Source organism: Achroia grisella, unplaced genomic scaffold (assembly GCF_030625045.1).
Source record: "Achroia grisella isolate CSIRO2021 unplaced genomic scaffold, CSIRO_AGI_Agris_v1 utg660, whole genome shotgun sequence".
NCBI classification, from domain to species: Eukaryota; Metazoa; Arthropoda; class Insecta; order Lepidoptera; family Pyralidae; genus Achroia; species Achroia grisella.
The window spans coordinates 4517836-4538306 of NW_026712984.1; the positions used below are offsets into that span (position 1 = coordinate 4517836).

General features: G+C 31.8%; 1 protein-coding gene across 1 annotated transcript in view; it reads right to left on the bottom strand.

Annotated features, from left to right (window-relative positions):
- The window catches only part of LOC131849863 (anillin), a 71187-nt gene extending 53991 nt beyond the window's left edge, over positions 1 to 17196 (bottom strand). Inside the window, exons 1-6 of the mRNA XM_059199995.1 lie at positions 17048 to 17196; positions 16502 to 16964; positions 14668 to 14781; positions 12822 to 12997; positions 12223 to 12378; positions 11527 to 11589 (exon numbers count right to left, since the gene is read on the bottom strand). Of these exons, the coding sequence (XP_059055978.1) occupies positions 11527 to 11589; positions 12223 to 12378; positions 12822 to 12997; positions 14668 to 14781; positions 16502 to 16964; positions 17048 to 17065 (990 nt within the window). The 5' untranslated portion in view covers positions 17066 to 17196. The remainder of the gene's footprint in view (positions 1 to 11526; positions 11590 to 12222; positions 12379 to 12821; positions 12998 to 14667; positions 14782 to 16501; positions 16965 to 17047) is intronic.
- Positions 17197 to 20471: the final 3275 nt, after the last annotated feature.

Genomic DNA, 20471 nt, shown 5'->3' on the forward strand with positions numbered 1-20471 from the left:
TCTATCTGGAAAACTATGAAATTGGTAATGAAAGATTGTCAAACTAAGTCGCGGGTAACAGCTAGTATTGTTTTTTTTAATTCGTCTATTGCTACTAAACAATGCAGCCCATAAACATAAGAGCAGGCGGCTGCGTCAATATGCATCTACCGCCTACCGCATTGCGTCATATTACAACACGGTACACAAGTTCGATGCACCCACAATCAGCTATCAATCTCACGCCATTTGTCCGGATAAAAACTCTGGATAGAGATACTATTGAACCGATAAACGATGCGCAAAAACTTGGTTCAACAAACTATAACCTTGTTGAATTTAGAAGTCAGTCATCGTCAACGGTGTACACTGAAATGTAGTCACATTTTACTTATCTGGGTTGCGATGTTATAATAATAACGCAGTCAATTTCTGTAGGTGAGAAATTGAAGTGGTAATGATGTATAATTGTTTGTATTTAAAATTGTAGGGTTATATGATAGAGTAGCTGTCTTAATTAAAGAAATAACTAGATTATATGATGAATTACTGTTCATCCTAGAGGTGGAATAGTACAGAATGCTTCTATTTTATTTATGTAATAGGCATGGCAAATAAGGTCACGTGGCGTGAGCTACTCGACGGTAAGTGGCAATCGTTGCCTGTATACCATGAACAGCACTACGTACACCAAGTTACCATGACACCTGTGATACCACTTATTTGTTGCCATTCCGAAAATAGTCAGAAATAAGATATCATCCCTCTTATACTGTATGTAATGACACTGTCTTATCACCCTTCAAGTATTAATTTCGCCGTTTTTACTAATATATTTGGTCAACAATTTTTTGAACAGATCAAATAAACCATTTATTTATATATGATTAAGAAAATGTTTGAAAATTTAAACCTTAATAAAAGTTTATGCCCCTCTTTGTTTACTTACAGAAGCTATTAATGTCATTGAATTCAAAACATTAATAAATATGCAGTTACTTTTTCTCGTAGATTCGTCTGCATAGAATCCTTTATTATAATCCCGTTGGAAATGGTATCTCTTTTATTAGTTTACTAAAATGAATAACATTTAATAGAGATTTCAATAGTTTTGGGTGTAGTCATCAGTCTACTATTTTTTTATTTATAATTCCTTTAATATTACACTACTATACCTACATGTATATCTGTAATTTGATGTGCTGCGTAACGCAGTTGAATTTTAGATCGGTTCAATTTAGCGCATCATTTTTTATAAGTTTCCCGTCTTTGTATTCCGATGATCAGATATTTATTGGTCCTTTTTTCAAACTGACTCAAAACAGACCATTACGGCCTGTTTTGACTCAGATTGGGTACATGGAATATTAAGGGTATGGGTCAGATTACATTGACCATATATGCATACCTTGGTGTCCATAAAAATAATCGGACCATAGATATGAATCAAGTTTGGTCACGGTAAATTCGAGCTGTCAGTTCAGGTATGTTACTAAATCTGGCAAGTTTGAATTGAAATAACTTTTTATTTCGATATAGAAAAAAATTCAATCGTGTCGCAACATGATACAGTCAGGATCATATCCAAGATTGGTCTATCTTGGATACGATACTGTGATTTGAAATAACTTTTTATATGGATATAGGAAAAAAATCCTATCATGTCGCAAGGGTTGAAATAACGTAGTTTTTACAATGACGACGTTTTAAAATGACGTTTCTCCCATACATCCTTTCATTTCCGCTTTCTATCCCCTCAGATAGGGAAATGAAAGGATGTATGGAAGTACCGTCATTTTTAAAGCTAAAACTTTGAAACTTATATTTTTGGGTTGGTGATAAAATATGAAAAATTTGTAAAAATTTTACCCTTCAAGGGGTAAAATAAAATAAAGGATAAGTTAGTACAGAAAATCGACATTTTTGAAGCTAGAACTATAAAACTTTTTTTTGGCTTTTTTGGGTTAGAATATTAAATATTTTCTTTATTTCATCAAGGTCACTATATCACGCGTAGCGGGCACAGCTAATAATAATAATTACTATACTTTTAAATGCTAAGTTCGTATAATACATACGTTTACAAACAGCGGCAGGTACTGCAACAGTTGACCTATTTGCAGTACGGAACAGTACGAAAATAGTACCGCGGAAATGATCACAAAATTGGTTCATATGATGACATTTTCAGCGGTGTGTGAGATATACCTATCTTCTATTCACTATTCATTATAACATTAGTAATAGAAGAAACGAAGATAAAAATAAATAAGTAGCTTAGTTTATGATTATAACTCTAGATCAGTGTTTTCCAACGTTGTGCCCACGGAGTGTTGTCAACCATACTTTATAATAACGTATCCTACTTTATTTTTGGTAATTATACTTTATACTTTTAAATAAAGTATGCAAAAATACTTTATATTCAACCTGTACTGTGATGCCCACGACACACAGAGGGGTCAATTTGATTCCTAAGGGGGCAATTCCAAAATTTCAGTACTCTATATGAATTTCAAATTTTCATTGTATACTTTGAAAATTAATTTGCTGTTTCACATTAACAATTTCCTAGTGATTTCTTCCAAAAACCTATTATTTAAGTATCTTAGGTGAACAATTCAATTTTATAATGTTATAAATTATGTACGTTAGATGGAGGTGAGAGGTTTCCAGGTACATTATGTATGTATTTGTTTAAGTATCTATATAAGTCGTCTTAGTACCCATAATACAAGCTATGCTTAGCTTGGGACTGGACGATAATATTTCTGGAGAATATTATTAATATTTCGCTTCATTTTCACAGCTTTTGCTGGTTTGTTACGGTTTGTGACACAACATATTTTATTATTATATAAATCTATATATATATTTTATTATGATGATATAGCTGCAGAAGACTACACACAACTACAAACACTTTTAGAAACTATGAATACGATTTTTAAATCATATGGGCTCAAAATAAATATAAAGAAAACTAAATCAATGAGAATAACAAAAGTCAAGACCCGTAATAAAAATAATCCAAAAAATAACAAAACACAGTTCGAGCAGGTAGACACATTCAAATATCTAGGCAGTTTAATCACCAGCGACTCCAGATGTACCACAGATATTATAACAAGAATAGCCATGGCAAAAAAAGCATTTAACAACAAAAAATACCTTTTACGCGCTAAAATATCAAAGACCTCACGGAAACGATTATATTAAAACCTATATCTGGAGTATAGCCTTGAATGCGTGTGAGACGTGGACATTAAATCAAAAGGAAAGAGACAAACTGGAGGCTTCTGAAATAATATTATAAAGGATAAAGATACACAGGGTAAAAGAAAAAAAAGACAAATATTTAGAAAATAGACGAGGAAAAATGTTAGGGCACTTGATACGATGATTTCATGAAAATTATTATTGAAAATAGAAGGAAAGAGGGGGAGGGGAAGACCAAGGAATAGCTACATCAAACAAATTGAGGACAAAATGGGAGTCGTGTTGTATCAAAATTAAAGAGCATGATGATCGCGGAAAGTGGCAAACTCCACCGACAAGAGCGTAGCTCTTAAATTATGAATGAATGAAATATGAAATCTATACTATACGAATATACTAATTATACTAATAATATTATAAAGAGGAAAGATTTGTATTTTTCCGAAAGTACTGGACCGATTTGAAAAATTCTTACACCATAGGAAGCTACACTATCCCTGAATATAGGCTATATTATATTTCCAAAAAATTAAGGATCCTTACTAAAACTCTAATAAGGTAACCCAAGGTGTAAAAATATTACATAAAAAATACCTAACACCGCGTGCGCTGCAAAAAGTATTGATGATAGAACAAAATGATTTACTATGGCTTTATAGAACACATCATTATCTACAAAAAGTGTCCCGACGGTATGTGTCCAACTATTATAGTTATGTCACAATATTTGTTCTTTTAATTTATAAATTTAATTGAAATGCCACCGCTAGAATAAGCCCTTTATTTGTATCTTGCTATTAACCCGTATCAAAATAAATTACTTCATATACATGACTGCTTCAGTACCTTTACATAACTAATATATATAAGATAGAGTGAGTGATTCAAGAGGAAGGTTTATATATACAATACATGAACACCCGTGCGAAGCCGGGGCGAGTAGCTAGTATTATATAAAATATTATCAAAACCATTTCAGAAAATTTCAAATAGCGCATAGACAAGCTTATATTTTTATTCAGATCACTTTGTAAACTCGTTTTACACAATCAAATGCGCAGACGCATTGGATGTTTCCTTGTCCATATGGCTTTTATTATGACGAATTTCCGTGAATAGACCATTTAAGATGTAATTTATGGTGTCCATTTGTCATTTGATGATCGTATTTCTTGATTAGATGATTTATTGTGCGCACTAAAGGTATCAAACGATGTTTTAGGGGATCTATATGTAAGTCAATAAAAACTTCCGCTTCTATTGTGACGGACTGTGAAACGGTAGAGTTTTTACATCAGAGGTAGACTTGTAGGCTACCACCCTCCATACATTCACAACAACCATATAAATTTTTATAGTACAGGGGACAAACGAGCCTGCGGCTCACCTGATGTTAAGTGATAACCGTCACCCACGAGCACCCGCAACACCAAAGGAATTGCAAATGCGTTATCGCCCTTTAAAAAAGGAATAAGCTTGAAGGTTTCAATATCGTATTGGTTCGGAAATACCATTGCTGGATATTGTCAAAAAGTCAATTTATTCGCTTACTAATTACTGATCTGGAAAGTTCTTTTATATAATTTTTATTCAGTATATTATTGATGTTACATACTTCGTCATTTTATATTAAATCTTACATTACTCTCACTCCTTCTGTTTTCAACACGCCAACCATACTACAGATACGTTAGCAATGTTTTTTAAGTTCTCTGCCTCACTATAGGCTATCTTGTCCTCATGTTCATCTTATCATCGTACTGGTGCCCCGCCAGCGTAAACAATATATATATCATAAAAAAGAACCATACTACAGATACGTTACGTTTTTTTAAGTCCTCTGCCGCACTATAGCTATCGAGAAAAAACACATGGCAAACCTAGGTTTGCTATGTGTTCAGTCAGATTCACTGCAGATTTCGTCAACTTCAGTTTGTTGTATAAACCACTCCCACTCCACACGTATAAACGAAATATCTCATTTGGAAAATTTACACTCTATCCTGAGATATAAACCATCGCTCCTAAGAATATCCTTCATTTCTTTGCCCTAACGAGTCTAGACGGCGAACTCTGAAAAAGGGCGGGTACAATAGATCTATGCAGGTCGCAGTGCCACGTCTAAGCACCTGACAGTAGACCAAAGGCGTCAATAAAAAAAAATACCCCAGCCTGGGTACCTCTATCTCAGCATTTTTAGCCGCTTGCTTTGCTACGATTGGCTAACTGACCTAACTATATGCTTATCTTATCATGCTCCACTAGTGCCCCGTCAGCGTAAACCAGTAGCGCAAACGAGTGTATAATTTCCATTATCATGCATTAAAAAAACCTAATAATACTTTCCAGCTTTTATTATATATTGTTTTAGTGTAAAATCCTTTATGAACAGCTTGTGGAAACCATAGATTAAAGAGACCATTGTTCACGGTAACAACCGCATTTTTTTATTGCACTAGTATGAAGAACTTATTATGAGTATACAACAAAAGATTTCACAGTTACCACAACACAAAGGGTTTTATAGTGTCGTTTAAGTTCCGTGGCGAAACTGCTAAAATGGACCTTTATAATTTCAACATAATACTTATCTTCCTGTGTGTATATAACATAACTTAAGGAGTTATACCTCAAACATTATCAGAAAGTATATTATTACAAAAAACTAAAGATATTTTTGACAGCCTCGGTGGGCTAGCAGTTTAGCACACCTCTTTAATATATTTTTTTTTTATTTAGGAAACAAAGGCATACTATGTGACCTGCTCCTTTGTTTGCATGAACTTTATGATATATTACTTTATGATATGCTGTAGACACTTTATACGGCCTACACGTATGAATTTAGAATTCAGTGGTATCATACTAAGAGAAATGGTATGGCTTTATGTCTTTGAGGAAAGATCAGAGGAAATACACGATTAAAAAAATATTTCGTAAATAGTTATATACATAATATATTAACGATACGATGATGACCTCGATGATCTAATGGTTTAACACACCGCTTTACTTCCGATGGTCACGGGTTCGATTCCTGGCACGGCATAAAAATTTGTATTCATGAGTATGATTGTTTGTGTCAGCCTGTGTGTTTTCTACATATAATATGTATGTATTTACGACAAAAAATATCTATGTATTTGTATCAACTATTTAGTACCAATAAGCTTTAGTTAGCTTAACTTGGGTCTAGATGGTGCTGTGTAAATTGTCTTGAAATTATTATTATTATATAAAAAGCCATCAGAACTTTGAAAAAATTTTGAATATTGAAACCCATATTAAATTCTCAGCTTGTCAATCTAGCAATCTAATATATTTAACTACTGTTTTTTTTTAGACTGTGACATTTGAGTGTTATAGGCCACCCAGATGTACGAACATCACAGCTTTAAAAATAACATAAAACTCAAAATAAGTCGTAAAGACCCGTCTCGAGAGGGGAATGTTTATGCCTTACGTATGTAAGCACGTACGGGTTGGTTTTGTATGCTAAATATTTCCTTTGTTTATTATATTTTATTACAAATACATACGAACTTTTTAGTAAATGTCGCAGCGTAAATATTATCTTTACTGAATTTATCAAAATTAACTCAACCATAGAATAGAATAGAAAATCCTTTATTCAAATAAACTTAGTTTAAGCACTTTTGAATGGTCATAACATTTTTTTCAGCTGTTCATTTGGAAAGCTGTCTCATCACAAGAAGAACGAGCAAGAAACTTGTGTATTGCTCTTTTAAATAATCGTTGTAAAGTGCCGTGTGATATATTCAATAGCAACTAACACTAATATAGCAGGGTAAAATATAAATATATAATAAGATTAAATCGTAGTGATTACATAGAGAGAACTACAAACATTACGCTATGTGGAAAGATCTCCTTTGAAATCAGAATACATAAGTTGTCGAGAAAATCGGGTCATATAAGAACTTTCATCGCTAAAGTCGCGTCACGTATGTACGACATTATGGAAAAACAAGTTTGCAAAAACCGGAGTAAAATACTAAGAAATGAGGTCTAGTTGACAATCTCAGAATTGTCGACTTCCCCTGCTAGATAGGGTATAGGTAGATTTCCTCTATTTTTTTATAGCATAGGAGGCAAAGGAGCTTGCGCCACATGTAGGGTTGCCAACTTTCGCAGTCCGCCAAAATTTTATGATTAAGAATTTTAACAGGGAGGTTATTAACTAAATTCATTAAATATTTTTATATTGAATTCATCTGTTTTCACTACAAAATCATAAAATATCTTACCTTATTTCTTATTTACATAAAAAATCGAAGTTTTTTAGTACTTTTATAACTCTACTTTTACTAATGAAAAACTAATTCGATTTGTTTCCTTGCTCCATCATGATGAATACGCGCTTGCATGAAGCATTATAGAATTTAATGGATAGAACAATCGTGACCACTTTTTTCAATTTAGTACAGAGATTTTGGTCTTTCTAAGAAAATGTCGGAGAAATTATTGCACACCGAGGTTGTCCATTATTACCAGAGTCTCCCGGGATCCGGGAGTGTTGACAACTAGGCACATGGCACTATGATACTCGAAAACCGCCGCGCATGATCATCCGCTACAGCATAGACAATTACAGGATGATAAACAGTTTACAAAAGCTACTGGCGGTAGTACCAAATATTTTGGCAGGCAATTTCGTAGGTACCTCTTGTTGCAATTAAAAACAATGAATTTCCACTTATGCTGGTTCCTAAATCGATAAAAAACTATTGGTGTTGTAACTAACGAACTAACTTGAAAATTGTTAATAACCATTCGATATTTAAATGCGACTAGTATTGTTTTGTCTATGACAGTCTGTATTTGAATAATCGATTGGCATGCAAATATGATAGATCGATAATAAAGATTAGAAACGACGTCATTAGTAGTCTATGCGGGCAGCGTTTCAAATTGTCGTTACATTATGGTTACACTAATCTCTGGTTAGGAACAGAGAATACCGTGGAGTGGGCATCGATTTTTACGACACATTAGAAGCATATTAGTCGCCCGTAAGCAAGCTCGTATCGATATCGAATGTATCGTAATGGATTTTTATATATTTAATAGTCTATAACACACCCGTGATAATTATTAGGTAAAAAGTATGTAGTACATAATTAATATTTTTTGTGACTTTAATGATAATAGAAATTTATATAAATTATGTAACTACCAATTAATATGAAGATATTTATATTTGAACATTATTTAGATATCAATGAACCAGTCATAAAGAACAGTAGTACGAAATCTAAGCAAATAGAATAAAATGACTGAGCTCACGTAGGTCTATTTTGTTTTTATTTAGACTTTTTCATAATACTTTTTGTCTAAAAAAAACGCTTACAAATCGAAATTTCCATAAATAACATCTCTATTTATTTCTTTGTTCTACAAATAGCCAGTGACGGCTCGTCAAAGGTCGCAACGTCAAGCGTAGCATACTAAACAAACGGTGTACGAGTGTCAACAAAAGTAACTGTTTTTATTTCTTTATTCACCCGATATTTTGCTGTCATATAGTTCAAAACAGTTAGTGAACCTTTGCGGATGACCGTACAGACAGCGACCACAGACGCAGTGACCTAACAGTTTACAATTTGAATACATATGACATGCTGACACATTTTCTTTATTTCGGAGTAAAAATCTAAATATGTTCCGCTTTGTCCAACCAGTTGACAGAATCGAACAAAAAAGGAAAGGAGCTTTTGTAATTTAAAAAGGAAATTATTTAAAAATATTGCACCATATTTTTATTTAATTCTATAATTTAATATTAACTACTGTACGTCCGGCTTTGCATGGGCGTAGGTGTATTATATATATAAACCTTTCAATAAAAGGCTAAAAACTGTAACCCTTTTGTAAACCTTTTGAAAATACAATTCGTTAAATAGATATTATATAAAGTCAGAATTAAAATAAGTATCATATTTATTATCTATATTATATTAATACGTGAAGCAAAGATTTTGCAATGTTTTTTACTAAAATTACGTAGACGGAGGTGTATGAAATTTTGCACACGTATGCTTTACATAGAGAAGGAATGCATAAAGCTAATTTTTTTTATTAAAAATTAATGTGTTTTGTACTTAAGTTATGTATACACACGCAGATATAATATTTTGTTTATTTGTTAAAATCTGTGGTCAAATTAAGAATAAACTAACATTGTTTGTCTTTATTATTTGTCTATAGTCTTACTAAATGTTAAACTAATTATGGTCGAATTTCTACCACTGGACGATCATTAGTTATTATAATTAATAGTAGTATAGTCGTACACACACGACACCGTCCTCGCCGGCGAAGACGACGACCTCAAACACACAATATCGCGCATTCAACTGGGGGCCTGGCCTGGGGGCGGGCACGCCCGTGCGCTCCACACCGGCGCCCCTCCGATCGATCCCCAGTCCAATTCAAACGGGGACCGATAGTCGAGATAGTCAAGAATACAAGGAGGTTCTTTTGAATAAACATTGACGCAAAACATACACTTGCACAGATATATAAGTACATAGATATTTTGAATTTACGTCTATGTGATAAGCAATACGTATACATTAAGTAAATACTCATAAAAACCTAATTTCACCGTGGATTAAATGTACCTGAGATGTCATTTAGCTTTATTTTATATAAAAAAATACAACAGGGGCAATCAAGCATACGGCACTATTGACATTGCAATAAATCACGAAACATTCGTTTGTTTTTTTAAACAATAATTAATTTAATGTTTATAATGATGCAACTTCACCGCCATATTAACATAATATTATAACATGCTAAAGATTTTACCAAATACCGTAAAAACCACAATTATTATTAACAACAATTTCATGTATAACCATTGTACCAATCATAGAAAGCCGAGGTGTTATTGCGAATCATAATAAAATAAACAATATCAGATTTACTATTACCATTTTAAACACGTTTATCGTTGTTTACAATTGTATATTTTATACAAACGGGAAATTTACCGTGAATACATTATTTATGTGATAATAACAGAACATTAATCATGTTATTACGGTAAATATTATTTTTATATAACGTACATATAATTGTTTCACAAAAAAAAAGTTTCTAATGAGATTCACAATTCGTACTCGTAGACTTATTCTTAAATTAGACCAATAAAACTGAAGCAGTAAAATTCATTTTGTTTGGTTTTGATTTATAATTTTGCATAATTGAAGCACAGTTTTGGTGAACCATATAACAAGTATAGTAAATCTAATATTGTTAGATAAATAATCATAGAATAATGAGTTATGATTTTCTTATTTCAAGATAAATAATGTACGTAATTTATGAGATTTGTGGAAAAAAAATAGATAAATTGTAGTAAGGAATATTTCCAACAGTAATATTATCTATTTTTTCATTTCTCAACGATCAAGTGATAGGTATTCCCAAGTTAATATTTTGTGAAATTATTTTACGAATAGATATATAAAAACACAATATGTATGTAGTATATTTACATAAATACATATATGTTTGCCTCAGAATTCAACGTGCACTTATAACAAAGAAATTCATTTCATTCCTATTAACAAACTCATATATCAACATTTTTATAGTCATAATAAAATTTAGAATTAGCGCCTGAATAAAAACTCTTAGCAAATAGACAACTATGTTAAATATTGATATAACCAAAATATTAATCACCTATAATTATAGAATGATACAATATGAGCAATAATTGCGAACGAATATGTGTTTTATTACATAATGCTCAAAATCTAAATTTCCACAAATTTGTGTATAGCAGCCATATATAATAAATGCTACCTTCCAAATGTTGATCTGTTCTTACTCTGACAATAAGGTGTTTGTTCTTGTATTAATTCTAACTTAAGATATCAACTTATAAGGGTTAGGGGCGTCTAAACAAATAGTTGGTTGCTATTTTATTTTAATATTTAGCAGATGAAATGAAAGTATATTTGACCCCGCACTAGTGTAAACTCCTTACTGATAATCAGCTAATTTGTCTATATAACATAATATAAATTCATTAATTCTTTCTATGACTACGAAAATGTTGACTTTCAGTAGAATGTTAGCACTTATATGACTTTACAAAAATAAATTAGACACTAAAATCACTAGAAAAATAAAAAAAAATTACTTACCCTTCTTCTAAAATCAATTTAATCTGTCTTTTTCACTTCCACATATTACAAATGTATATAATTCTTCAAAATTGCTTCTTTTAAAAACAAACTCGCTAAAATATATTTAATTTATAATAATAAACTTACAAATCTAGGTACTTACCAGTTCAGCAACTATTTCTTTCTTCAACTCGTTAACAGTTGGTTTTGTCGATGTTGTCTTGGCCTGGAAAAGGTGAGGTTTCATTAAATTGTCTTCTTAAATGAGGTCTGGCATACACATACCAATGCACTACAGAGAGGCGACGGGGATTGTTAATAATATGGACCAATAACCACATTGCTAAGGATGTATCATATCAGATTGACCTACACACAGTTCTCCCTGGAAACTGTTAAATTGTCATTTGCCAAGATGAGATACCCTGACCTGTCTTTATGCTCATTTTATCATCCTCCACTGGTGCACAGGTAGCGTATACCGTTAGCGCAGGTAGGTTCCATTAGCATCCATTAAAAAAATGCAGACTAGAGAAAATCAGCCTACAATATAGGGCGAAAGGGGATTGTTAGTACTATAACTGTTTACCCTATTGCTAACAATGTACCATGTCAGATTGACCTCCATGCGATTCGCCCTGGAAACCATCACGATAAATTCCTGACGAATTTGTGCCAATGTGTTAACCGACCTGACCTCATGCTCATCTTATCAACCTCCACTGGTTCCTCGCAAGTGTATACCATTAGCTCAGGTGGAAGGAACATTCCATTCTCATGCATTAAAATATATATATATCTGGAAACAGTTAATCTCTTAATTTTATATATATAAATAAACAAACAAATTAACACAAACCTGACTGGCCTTAGCAGTGTTGGAGTGTAACACCTTGTTAATATCCTTCATAGAATGTATTGAGACATCCAGTGTGGATGAGTCTAACTTTTCATTCTTAGTGTCAGGTTTTGCACCATACCTCCGTTCTAGTTGCTTTTTTGTAGATTCCGATTGCTGCGAAATAAATATTTTTTTATATTAAGGCCTTTATGACGGACTCGACTCACTGGCTTGGCGGCAAGACATTTGCGGTTGAAAGTACACAGAAATGCGCATATTCTACCGTATCGAATTGTACAAATTAATACTAGCTGCTGAATTTCAGCATTATACTACCCGCCAGAAACTAAAATACCATCCTAATCATCTGCATGAACGTCGGTCCACCACAGTGCATTTTTCGAGAAACTTTTTGTCACACATAACCACATTGTGACATAATGTTCTAGAAACCTTCAAGAAATAAATTTAATCCTTATCAAAAGGTTGGTAACGCACTTGCAATTCCCCTGGTGCTCATGGCAGCAATCACTTACCATCAGGTGAGCAGCAAGCTCGTTAATTCCCTATGCTATAGAATGAACTTTCAAACTATATAATACACAACAGTAACTCACGAAATTGTGGTGTGTAAGGTCATCCTCCCAGTTGTTGATCTGATCCGCCAGTGCAGCGAGCCTGCCGTACTTCTTTCGTCCATCAGGTTTGCTTTCTCTTACATCGCCGGTGGGCGGAGTACCTGATGTGAACTCCTGCTCAGTACGGTGAATTGGCGATGACAGATTAGGTTTATCTGAAATATGTAATTAGCAATTAACTAACAACACAGTTTTTTATTTATTACAAATAAATTAGTTCATACAAAATTTGTATGAAATCGAGACGAAAATAAACACATTTCTGATAAAAGAAATGCGTTCACAATTAGAGAAGATATACAATAACACATGTAGCTATATATATATGGCAATTGGATATGATTATATTCTTTGTGTAAACAAAAATATTTCAACAAATTTGCGTATGAAATCGTAACGAAACTAATATTTAAAATAAATCAGCTTACAATTGTAGAATATAGAGAATAACGTATTTCAATTGAATCATGTGAATGTGATTTATTACTGATTTCTAAATCAAAAGTAAGAAATTAATTTCACTTCGCTTATTTGAAAAAAGAAATAATATATTTAAAATTTTAAGGATAATTTATTATTATATATTTATTTTAAGCACTATGATTAAGATAAAATGTAAGAAATAGTTCTTATTGAGTATAGAAAAACAAAACATCACATTGAACTATGTTCAAAAGGAAAATCACATTGCTGTTTGTTAAACAGATAATAAAAAAGATAGAAAATAAATATTTTGTTTTCTCAATAGCAGTTATTTTACTCAAAGTAATATATCATATGCTAAAATGTAATATATAATTCTCTATATGACAATTAACTGTACCATGATTCAAGGGTAAATGACAAAACTATTAAATAAATAACCATAGTATAGGGAGTTTATTATCTAGTAATAGAAACAAAACTTTTTATCTTATTATCACATCCTGCCGATGAATGGGCCATAACTTTCATTAATCAATTCAGGAAATATGACTAACAATTGATTCATATTTCCTGTAATTGATATATTTTTTGGATGTAAAAGTGAATATGTTTGTACAACAAAAGATGACATGATGGTGAGCTATTGCAGAATTTGGGGATTGTTTGCGACTTTGAAATAGATTTATAGACCCTAATAAATTAGTGCTGGTTGATAGTTTGTATTCACATGTTTCGACTTTTAAATGTGAACTTACAAGGATTATTTAAAATAGCAACAGGTTTCTTGCTCATTCTTCTTGTGATGAGCCCAGATTTCCGAATGAGCGGTAGATAAAAAAAATTGTTGACTATTCAAAAGGGCTTAAATTATGTTCATCTGAATAAATGATTTTTTATTCTATTCTATTCTATTTTTGGTACATTTTTAACGAGGAAATCTCATATAGAATTAAAAAATATAAAACCAAACTTGGCAGACATCGGAATAAAGTTCAACTGACACTGCCTGATTATATGACACATTTTATTATGATATGTAACATACGTTTATGATATGACAAATACCAGACTTCAATAACATGGCATAAGCTGGAATATATGAGGCTGGATTCTCAATAGAGAATCACCTCTCACAAGATGTTACAATGGTCAACTAATATGCTTGTAAACTGGAAGAAATCAGTCTGCCAAATTACATAATGGATGATATAAAATGAAAACCATAAAATATTTTGTATATTTTATGCGATTTTTTTTACAATATTGTTTTGAGTTAATCTCTCTGCTTCTCATGCATATAAACGTAACTTTGTGCTTGTGTAAGTAAAGCTTTTGATATTCACTTACAGAAGCACAAAGTTATGTTTACCATTGCCAGTTACAGTACATAGTAAGTTACCTGAATACAGATTTCCTAGTCTGTCCAGTCTTGATTTTATATCATGCCTCAGTCCAGCGCGCTCCTTGTGGTCGCCAACGTCGATCTGCTTCTCCATCTCGTTAGATGTGTCGTCTGAAATTCAAAATAATATATGGTATCACCAGCCTTATTAAATTAGTTATCTGCAAGTGAAAATACCATCAAAATAGGTTTAACCGTCAGATATTAGCAAGAACAGACAGACAATATTTTTTTTTCTTTTATGTATATATTTTCAATATTAGGGACATTGTCTGTAGAAATTTTCATTCCATATTTCATAAAACTTTATATCAAATTTAATTAAGGTCTGTTTAAGAACCTGAAGGGGAGGATAAATACGGAAATACAGTCCAACATACAAGACACACACTTTCACATTTATAATATTTTAAATATCTTAAATTTATAATATCATCCTTATATATTGATATGTGAAGCAAAAACTGCATCCCTTTTTCGAAAACTGAGCAGAGAGTATACATTGAGATACACACACTTATATAGAGAAGTGCAGAATCCTAATATTTTTTACATTATGCCTAAAAATACATTAAACATTTTTTTATTCTGTAATTAGTACAATGAAGAGTATAAATAAAAACAAAATAATAATCAATATTTTTTTTATATATTTAACTTTAATGCACAAAAACAATGTGTACATATGGCAGACTTAATACCTTGCAGGGTTATCTACCAGTCAACCATGAGTGGTGCAGAGAAAGATTGACATTATACACACTACCATATATTTGCCACATACATGCATATAAATATACTGTTTTGTTTATCTGTGCAACACTAGTACATGTGATTATAGAAGTATAGTCTTTGAAATAGAGTCTTAATAATGTTCAAACTTAATTTAAATTAATTATGATTGAATTTTGACCAGTAGCCCACCAGTGGTATTAGTAGTGTGGTTTCATCTGTATTAAATTTCAATATAAAATATAGCCTATGTATAATATTATTCTGATACATAAGCTATATTATTGTAAAGTTTCATCAAAATCCATTCAGCAGTTTTTGCATGAAAGGGTAACAAACATCCATACTTACAAACTTTCACATTTATAATATTATTAAGATCAAACATACCTCAGAGACGAGAAGTTGCTACTTTACATATAGTCACTTTGACATTTTAACACACAAATGAAGGTCAAGAGGAGTTCCTCACTACTGTAAATACATACACAAACTAACAATTTATTGATGTTTACTAATATTATTTTGCAAATAGTCAAATACCTCACAAGTAATTAGCAGAACTTATATCTAATAGTGTAATTAGTCACTATTCTAAGTAATTAAGACAATGCATCTTTATAGAGAAGTGACTACTAAGTTATAATGACCCTTTTGTATTGATTTCAATTAATTATGTAGTAATTATGAAATGTATATTTATTTTTCCTGGTCATCACCAATAATTTGAAATATAGTTTAGTGTTTAAAACTGATAATTAATATGAAAGACATATTGCCATGTTGAAGTCAAATATATCCAATAAAATGTAGGTATATGAAAAGATTTTTAATTGTTTAGGTCATCTTACTAATATTATAAATAGAAAAGATTATAAGTATGGATGGATGTTTGTTACTCTTTCAGACAATAATCACTGAACATATTTTGATGAAACTTTACAGTTATAAAGCTTATGTATCAGAATAACACATAGGCTATAGTTTAAAAAGATATTATGTAAATTGGGTTAAATATAATGATAAATGTCAATCAAGTGTGCAGTCGAAGGTCAGCTAGTATGACATATTCAATTTCATCATATCCTATTGAACTCACCTTCAATTTCCTTTATGATCACATTCTCTCCAACACTTTCTGGATTGTACACTATACTGATTGGAGCATCTCGTTCCTCAACTTGAACCTCAATCTGTATATCATTTCTATGTCCAATGTTGATCTCCACTGATACATCAGAGTTTCGTCGCGTGACACTACTTCTAGGACTCCTAAATTCCTTTTTTGTCACTACCACGTTGTTGCGTGACTTCTGAGGCGTTGAAACAGCTAATTGGTCCTTCAAACTTGTTCTTTTTGCCTTTGCAGCCGATTCTGAAGACTTTCTTGGCGAAACAATAGATTCTTTGGCGGTTTTCGCCGGTGACTTCGCAGGTGAGTTGTCCTTTTTCAAATTATCAATATTTTCAGTCAATGGTTTTCGTTTCGGCACAACTTGGCCAGAACTTGCTAGTTTTTTGTCAATTTTCTCTTGCCTTGCTCTTGCACGCTCTAACATACGCTGGAAATAAATATTAAGTATGTACAAACTGTGATTTAAATTCTTATTTCCAAGGCCTAGGCATTTCAAGTCCTAATACGCACCTGAGTAAAGGGATCCATTGTCGAAATAGAACAACACAATGATAACAAACAGTTAAAATAATAACATAACTCTGCACAGAACTTATTATAATTTTCACAACGAACAATTCTATTTAATTATCAAACTAATACCCTATAACAACAAACATCCGTTGAAATGAAATTGAAAGTTTGACAGTAAACCGAAATATTTAAATTATAGTTCCTAGAGTAAACCAGTAGGTGGCGTGTGGCTTTCGTTCGGAAACTAATGATCAATAATTTTTTCGTATTACTAAATTTATCAAAAAGTAAACATTATCGCAACAAAATAAAAAGAATATATTTATAATCTTAATATTAATACAATGTATTCATAATTAAATTATAATAATTTAATATGTAATGGTAAGACCATTTTATATTATATTATTAAATAATTATAAGCACAATGTTTCATGAAATTAAATTTTACCTATTATGAATATTATTCACAATAATATATTGTTTTTTTTAATAGTTTATAATGAAAGCGTAATAAGATACAGAAGAATAGGATACAGAATACTCAATCAGAAATATATATGCGTTTTAAAACGGCCAATATAAAACACCTGCTGACCTCGTTCTGACGTTACTCGCTAGGTGGCGCTACTGTGGTATATTTACTTTACTCTTTGCGTAACTAGTTGTCAGAATAGAATTGTAAACTGAATATTGGGAAAAATATTTACTTAAAAATGACAATAAAAATGCGTCTTAACGCAAGACACTTATTTCTCAAATGGTATATTGTTTATGGTCATGATCATAGCAATAAAATGGATAACTCAGTTCCTTCAAACGTACTAAGGCGGCAACAACATAATTAAATATCCTCTCTGACATAAGCGCAAACCGCAGCCCACGGAATAAAAGTATGTAACCATTTATATCCAGGGTACTTATTATATATAGGTAAGAAATTTCATCGAGAGAAGATATTTATTGTTTCCTAATAAAGAGTTAATCCTTCACTGGCTCAAGGTGATAATAGACTGCTAAGGTTCGAGTGTATTGATTACTACCTATTGATGTTCTTGTAAAAACTAAAATTGAATAAGAGAGGTGCTGATGTAGATTTTCTCCGTTTTCTTTTCTACAAAATTCTCTCAGGAATGGATTCTCCAGCAATGGTTGTTGCTATCACACACATTGGGGTAAAATTCTGCTTTTATATTTCGCTGTCATGGTGACAGAAGGATAGTGGCAGATAAGTATGGGAATCGTAAAAGAGATAGCAGGGAAGAGGATGGGCTTCTGGAAACTCCAGTGGGATACGCAATAACACTCGTCTTTGTAGGTGTGTTATCTATGGGTCTTAGAAATCCATATTGGTCAAACAGCTTGCTCTACTAGTTTGAAAGATAAACTATATAAGTAATTCTTTTACGTAATAAAATCTCCCTTATAAACTATTAGAGACATGCTCTCACAGGGGTAGTGCCGTGGGATAAAACTAGTAATAATAATAATAATACTCATAGACAATTCACACAACGTCAACTAGTTCCAAGGTTAGCAGAACTTGTATTATGGGTACAAGACAATTGATATAAATACGTAGATTTTGTTATTGTAAACACATACATAATATACATAGAAAACATCCAGAAAGATACAAATAATCATACTCATGAATACAAATGTTTGTACCGTGCGAGCAATCGAACCCGCGACCATTAGGCGGTGTGCACCTAAACCGCTAAACCACTGAGGTTGTCAAACTATGTTCAACAAGACCCGTGACACGAGGCCGTGACAATACATTCAATCTGAAGTTTAATTGAATGAGTTGTTTATCACCTCATAAAATAGTATGTCCTTAGCTATTTACTTGCTATGTAGTATGTACCTATTTATTATAAAGGACCTACTTAGGTACTTTATTATTACAAATTGCGTACTATAATTTATTATCTAGTGTTGGTAACACTCAGCGTGGAAAAATCCATTTTGTATAGATAGTCATAATATTAGTTTATAATCTAACAAGATATTAACCGCGGAGTAGTATCTACCCATAATAAATCATCTAATATGTACCTATATAAAATTAACGTGTCAGTGTTTGTAACCAAACTGCACCGAAACGGCTTGACAGATTCTTATGAAATTTTATATGTATATTCAGGAGTTTTGAGAATAGGACGTAAACTATTTTTCATACTCCGAGGTATTTTTTTGGACATTTTTTATGATTCTAAATTTTCGCGGGTCTACCGTCGACCCCTATTTTTTATCAGCGATATTAATACTTTAATTTATATCGCAAAACAACGTTTGTAGGGTGAGCTGGTAAATAAATAATAATTGTTATTAAATTGAAATTGAACTTTTTAATAGAATGTTAGTAAGTAGCTTTATAATAAAAGAGATTTTTTAATAATAATATAATGGAATATAGTCCCTAGATGTCTATACATATATATAAAATTGGAGTGTTTGTTAGTAATATTGAAATAACCGATTTTACTACATGCATATGAGTATAACTATACCGTAGTTATACTACATATACTACATACACCAAAATATCATTTTTTACAATTTTTGTCTGTCTGTTTATTCCGGCTAATCTCTGAAATGGCTGGACCGATTTTGACGACACTTTTATTGGCAGCTAGCTGGTGTAATAAGGAGTAACTTAGGCTACTTTTATTTTAGAAACATTATTTTATTTTAGAAAAATAAAGTTAAATTCCACGCAGACGAAGTCGCGTGTACACCTAGTACCAAATATAAACGATAGTTTCAATCATGAATACCAATATTGCAGGAATCGATCCGGACCATTTAAAAGGTCATCGGAGTTGAATTTTTTGCCAGTTCTTCTCAATTAAATCTATATGTACATTAAACTGTAAAAGTAAGAAAAAAATAGTAAGAGAATAAGTTCATAAGCAACTAAAATGTCGTACATAAAAAAATCGTTAAAAACAACAACCGTAACAGCTTGTAACTGACTTGTGTTGGACATTGAAAAGAAAAATAAAAGTTTGGTGTACCTACATGTTAAAGAAGCCCAAAAGGACATGTATCCCGAGCTGTAAAACATCTTATTAACATTATAAACGCGAAAGTTTATATGCATGCATATTTGTTACTCTATCACGCAAAAACTACTGAACGGATATGATATGAAACTATACAGTAATATAGCTTATACAACAGAATAATAAATACTATAAATTTCACGCGGGTAAGCATAGTAAGTAATAAATAAATAAAAGTAACAGCTGTCGCATCAATAGAACTAAGAGTTTAATGTACTTGTTAAAGTACATGTATTTAGACTCAAATGGATATCTATCCGGAGCCGTAAAACATATTAACATAATAAATAAAAAGAAGTGCTAACCGTCGCGTGCCTATAGATACGGTATATGACCTATGTAAATACATC